The 6000-nt window shown below is 48.8% G+C and overlaps 1 protein-coding gene across 1 annotated transcript in view; it reads right to left on the bottom strand.

Annotated features, from left to right (window-relative positions):
• Positions 1–1543: 1543 nt before the first annotated feature.
• Positions 1544–6000, bottom strand: part of COTL1 (coactosin like F-actin binding protein 1) — a 43435-nt gene continuing 38978 nt past the window's right edge. Inside the window, exon 4 of the mRNA XM_020896822.2 lies at positions 1544–2807. Within this exon, the coding sequence (XP_020752481.2) occupies positions 2697–2807 (111 nt within the window). The 3' untranslated portion in view covers positions 1544–2696. The remainder of the gene's footprint in view (positions 2808–6000) is intronic.

Below are 6000 nucleotides of genomic sequence, written 5' to 3'. Positions count from 1 at the left end.
TGGTGGCTCAGATGGCAAAGAATCTGCCTGGGCTGCAGGAAACCCAGTTTCGATCCCTGGATTGGGAAGATCCCCTGGAGAAGGGAATGGCAACCCACTCCAGCATTCTTATCTGGAGAATCCCAAGGACATAGGAGCCTGGTGGGCTATACTCCATGGGGTCACAGAGTCAGACACGCCTGAGTGACCAACACTTTCACTCTCAAAAACATAAAGGCAAGGTCTCTACCCTTGAGGACATCAAGATCCCATCAGCCAAGTTCTGAAATCTCAGCAAAGGCCCGAGCGGCAGTTGTCGACTAAAACCCCAGCTCCTTGACACATAAACTCAGCTCCACCCTCTCTGCCCTTCTTCTGGGCAAACATCCCCCCAGAGCCTTTGTCCCTGGTCCCCTTTCCCCTACACCCCTTAGCCAGCTTCTGTCCTCCCCTTCACGTTTCAGGTGTTACCTCCTCAGAGAAGCCCTCCTTGATGCCCCTAACCAGCCCCACTGCCTTTGTAATTTTCTTCCTGAGGGGGCTTACCTACGTGCGTAATTATCCAAGCTCTCCAACCAGCACTAAAAGCAAGGAAGCCAGAGACCTACTTTGGCTCCCTCTGTTCTAGGTTTAGGAAAAACTGGGGCACCCAGAGCTGTCAAGACCTAGTGGCAGGCCCGATGGGATGACAACCGAGCCCTGCCAGATATCCTGGTAATCCTCAGCACTCCTTAAGTGTTTCACGGATGAGGAAGCTGAGGCCCAGAGAAGCTAACCAAGCTGCCCAGCCATGAGCAGAGGAGCCTGGCTGAGGACGGGCCCCAGGCCACCTCGGGCCTTGCCCACATCTTGCAGGATTCCTTCCTGGTCTCCCCGCACCCTCCCCGCCCCACTCACAGCTCCTCCAAAGCCAGCTGTGCATCTGAAACTCCTCTGGCCTGATTCTGCGCTCCCAGCAGGGCTGGCGTGCTGGAAATCTCGTTTTGAAGCTCAACCCCAGAAAGCATGCCATAGCCCAGCTGAGGGGGACGCCTTCTCGCGGTTTTTCCTGAATGCAGAGTCGAGGGGCCTGACCGCACGCGACGTGTCACAATCCCGTGGTCTCGTCACTCTTTCCAACCCTGGGCCTCCCCCGCCACTCCTGAGCCACCGCACCAGGGCCACCCGGAGACTCAGGTCCAACTCCCAGCTCTCCCACCTGCCAGCTGGGAGGCCATGGGTGAATCGCTGAGTCTCCCTGAGCCTCGGTTTCCATAAAATGGGGATGCAAACAGCACCTTTTTTTTTGGCCACACCACGTGTGGTACGTGGGGTCTTAGTTCCCCAACCGGAACTCAAACCCATACCCCCTGCACTGGGAACTCAAGAGTCCTAACCAGTGGACTGCCACGGAAGTCCCAAATAGCACAAATTTCTTACAGTTATTGCTAAAATTAAACAAGCTATGGAATATGAAAAACAACCAGCCCCAAATAGCTTTGTGAATGCCAATTAAAATCTGATATGACAAACATCTTCGTTTTTCCAGGAAAGAGAGAAGCTTTATAAGACCAATCAGACAGACTTGTTTTTTGAAAAACAAAAAAACTGTTTATTTCTGTAAACCATTTTGAGTGCGGATGCTCTTAACGACCCCAACGCAGCACAGACTTCCCCCAACGAAATGAGCAAGGAAAAGAGAAAAAGAACGCTACCAAACGTGCTCATGAACAACCAAGCCAATCACATCTTTCTTTGAAAAAAAGGAAATCCTTTGGCCGCTGTTGTGCTGCCGAGGATTAAACCCACAGACTCTCTGGTCCCGCGAGGGCGGGGCTCCCACTGCACACGCTCTGTCCCCTGCTGTCCTTGCTGACTGGCTGGACCTCAGGTCCCATCCCGCACCCCGGGCCTCTCTCCCTAACATCCTCATCACTTGGGGAGCCCGGGACGTGACCCCTGAAAGACTCCCATTGAATCTGGACCTAGACCTTTGCCCCCACTCCACGCCATCGTGAGATTTCGATCAAGAGGGTGGGAATGGACCACTTCAGACGGATGGCAAAGCCAGGCAACTTTTAAGGCAAATTTTTTCTCTTCTCTTCTGGTCTGAGTCAGGCCTACGGTTCTCTCCACCGAGCACCGTCTCAGATGGGCATGGAGCTTAGGCAACTTGGAATGGGAGGGTGGGGGGGGCTCTGGAGCGACTCTCAGGGGTGTGAGCCTGGCCAGCGGGACGTGTGTGTGCTCGTGAAGGCCGCTGTTGAGGGCACAGCTCCCGGCACAGCCGTCGCCTCAGCGGAAGCAGGCAGGCGCCAAGGAAAACCAAGATAGCAGCATGACCCAGGTGCCAGAAGTGACACGAGGCTGGTGGGTGAAGCCGGGCAGGCTGCTTGTGCGTCAGAGAAATATCAGGAAAGGGTCACCACAGGAGGCGCCTCCGATCTGATGATGTGCGTGACCTTGGCATCAAAATGATTTTTCTTTAGAATAAGAAAGAAGGGCGGGGAGAAAGAATAAAAGAGAAAAGAAAGATGTTCAATGAGCTTCGAGGGCTAGGACACGGCAGGTGCACAAGGGAAGTGGGGAGGGGAGCTGGATTTTGGACGGGGTGGTGGGCGTCGCCTCTCATCGTGTTTCCTCTCCCTGGTGGGCTGGTGGGCTGGTAGCTGAGGCCGCGGTCCCCTCCCCTGGGGAGCAGGCAGATGACTTTGGCAAGGGGTGGGGTGCACGGGGGGTTACTCCGTCTGGGCGTCGTAATTGGCTCCGCCTGCCTTCTTGAGCTCATTCTTGATGAAATCTTCCTCTAACTCCTTCCGATCGCTGATCACAAACTCTTTGGCGAAATTCTGCAGGAACAAAATAAAACACAGAGTTCCCGTTAAAAGAGAGAGGACGGGATGTGAGTGTTGCTCAGGCAACACACCAGGAAGTCTTGGCAACTAAAATACTAAGAAATGATCAAAACGAAAATCTGGGGGCAGAACGGTTCTTCAGGGGAAAAAAAAACATGGCCAGAGAGCCCGAGAGTACGCAGAAAGGCCAGGGTCAGGTCTGGGTTCGGATTCTGACTCTGTCATTTTCCAACTGTGCGGCCTTGAGCAGGTTCCTTCAATGCTCCTTGCCTCCATTTCCTCATATGAAAATCCATCTTGTTAGGAGAGTAAGAGAAGAGGAGGTTGGAAGGCAGGCTGATCTGCTGGTCAATGTTTAACACCAGGCTCTCTCACAAAAGGGGTTAGGGGTGGATGGTAGCCTTCTACCCATTTCCATGGCTGGCATAAATCTCCCCACGTTGGCTGATTACAAACTATCAACAGGGGCTTGTAAGTGGAGCTGGGAAGAGATGCATGACTGGCTGTCATCAGCTAGTACAAGGTAGCTTCAGACACTCCTATGAAGTGGGGCCTCTGGTCCCAGGTCTGAGATCACTCAGCCCAGACACTGGATGCAGTGAAGGCTGTACAGGGCTCTCCAGCCACACTCAGTTACTTGAAGGCAAGGGAACTGTTTGCATTCATTCAACAAACATGGTGCCATGAGACGGGGCTGCAGTGATGAGCCAAACGGCTGTAGTTGCTGTGGTACACATGTGTCCATCAAAAACCCCACAGACCTAGCACACACGAGGCTCTCTTAAACGTGTGTGGCCTGAATGAATGAAGCAGGTGATCTAAGCCGTAAAGAGCCAACAGGTATGTGAATACATGCATTATAAAACCGCCATAAGGAAAATGTCAGGATGGTGACAGGTAAGAATACAGAGAAGTTACCAAAATATGAATAACAAGTCTGAAGGTCAGAACATCATCCACATTAAAAAAAAAAAAAGAGTCCACGAGGAAATAATGTAAACAATGACCACTATATACAAAGGGCCTAAGTGACCAGGCAGTACCACACATTAACAAACTTAATTCTTAAAACCTTTTAGCGTGACTCAGCAATTCTACTCCCAGATAGCTACCCAACAGAAATGAAAGCATATGTCCACACAAAGACTTGTAATCACAAACATTCATGGCAACATTATTCTTAACAGCCCCAAAGTGGAAACCACTCAAATGCCCAACACATGAAAGGGTAAACAAAACAGGGTCTATCCGTATAATGGAATATTACTCAGTCATAAAAAGGAGTGGGTACTGATTCAGGCTACAACAGGGATGAACCTTAAAACCATTATGCTCAAAAAAAAAAAAAAAAAAATTATGCTCAGTGAGAAGCCAGCCATGAAAGACCACATGTTGTATGATTCCGTTTATATGAAAGGTCCAGAAAAGGCAAATCCAGAGAGACAAAAAATAGATTCCTGGTTTCTAGGAGCTAGAGATTGGAATAGAAAATGATGGAAATGCTCTAAAGTTGAATTACAATAATAGTTGCACAACTCTGTAAATTTACTAAAAACAATTGAACTTAGGGTGACTTAGGATGAGTTAATTTTGCGGTGTGTAAATTATACCATAATGAAGCTGCTTTTAAAAAATCCTGTAATATATTAATAATCAATATTATTTCCATTGTGAGGATGACAAAACAAAAGGCTAGAGATAATGAGAGTTGCCCAAAGTCACATGGCTAGCAGGTACAGCTGACTCTAAAGCTGGCCTTCTTCTTTTTATTTTTTTTTAATTTTATTTATTTTTTTATTATTTTTATTTTTGGTTGCACTGGGTCCTCGTTGCTGTGCACGGGCTTCTCATTGCAGTGGCTTCTTTTGTTGCAGAGCACAGGCTCAGGAGTTGGGGCGCATGGACTAAGTTGTTCCACAGCATGTGGAATCTTCCTGAACCAGGGATCAAACCCATGTTCCCCGCACTGGCAGACGGATTCCTATCCCCTGCACCATGACGTAAGTCCTAAAGCTGGCCTTCTTAAAAGTGTCATCATCTCCTTTAGGAGTGATGAAAATATTTTGGAATTGGATAGAGGTAGTGTCTGTACAGAAGGCAATGGCGCCCCACTCCAGTACTCTTGCCTGGAAAATCCCGTGGACAGAGGAGCCTGGTGGGCTGCAGTCCATGGGGTCACTAAGAGTCGGTTCAGACACGACTGAGTGACTCCACTTTCACTTTTCACTTTCATGCATTGAAGAAGGAAATGGCAACCCACTCCAGTGTTCTTGCCTGGAGAATCCCAGGGACAGGGGAGCCTGGTGGGCTGCCATCTATGGGGTCACACAGAGTCGGACACGACTGAAGCGACTCAGCAGCAGCAGTGTCTGTAAACACTGTGAAGGTGCTAAATGCCACTGAATTGTATATTTTTTAATGGTGGTTAATTTTATGTTATGTGAATTTCACCTCAAGTTTAAAAAGAGGGAGAAAGAAACAAAAAAGAATGACTAAGCCAGAAGCAATCTCAAGGTCAAGTTTCACAATATTAAGACAAAACATGCCAAGCCACCAAGAATACTAACAGGAAGGAGGAAAGCGGAGGTTAATATTTATCAAGCAACTAATACGTGCCAGGTGCAGCCTCACACATTTTCCTCACTTATCCTCCTTCAGTATTAGCTTTTTTTTTTTAAAAGATAAGTTCCATGGGCTGGGCTTGGAGAGATTGTGTAATCAGCCCAGATGACTAAACATCCTTTTCTGCTCCCAGTCCGACATACTGTGCTCCTAAGGGCCTGTGTAAGTCATCAGTATAGAGCGGACACAGCAGAACTGCAGAGCCAGAAAGGGGAACCCAGAAATAACATGTTTCTCAACCTGAGCCCCAGCGGCAGGGGGCGGGGCGAAGAGCAAAGCAGGAGGAGGAAGCCCCATAGCTCAAGATGCCTATAGAAGGAAGTCCAAAGTTCCTCTGCCCCGTCATAGCTATATATGGCTATCTAGAGAAACAAGAACGCTTGCGCTTGTGTCTGTTAGCCATTAGACAATTTAGATCAAGAAGTTGTTTGACAAGGTCTAAGAAATCCACAGTGAAAGTGCAGACAGAGCACAGTCCCCCTTAAAACCACAAGTATATGGGAAATCGAATCAAAGCTAAAGAAGCAAACCAGGGTAGCAGAACCCAGTGAAACACAGCATAACA

The sequence above is a fragment of the Odocoileus virginianus genome, chromosome 20 (genome assembly GCF_023699985.2).
Source record: "Odocoileus virginianus isolate 20LAN1187 ecotype Illinois chromosome 20, Ovbor_1.2, whole genome shotgun sequence".
Lineage (NCBI taxonomy): Eukaryota > Metazoa > Chordata > Mammalia > Artiodactyla > Cervidae > Odocoileus > Odocoileus virginianus.
Note: the sequence above shows the minus strand (reverse complement) of the source record. Positions and strands in the feature narration are given on the sequence as shown.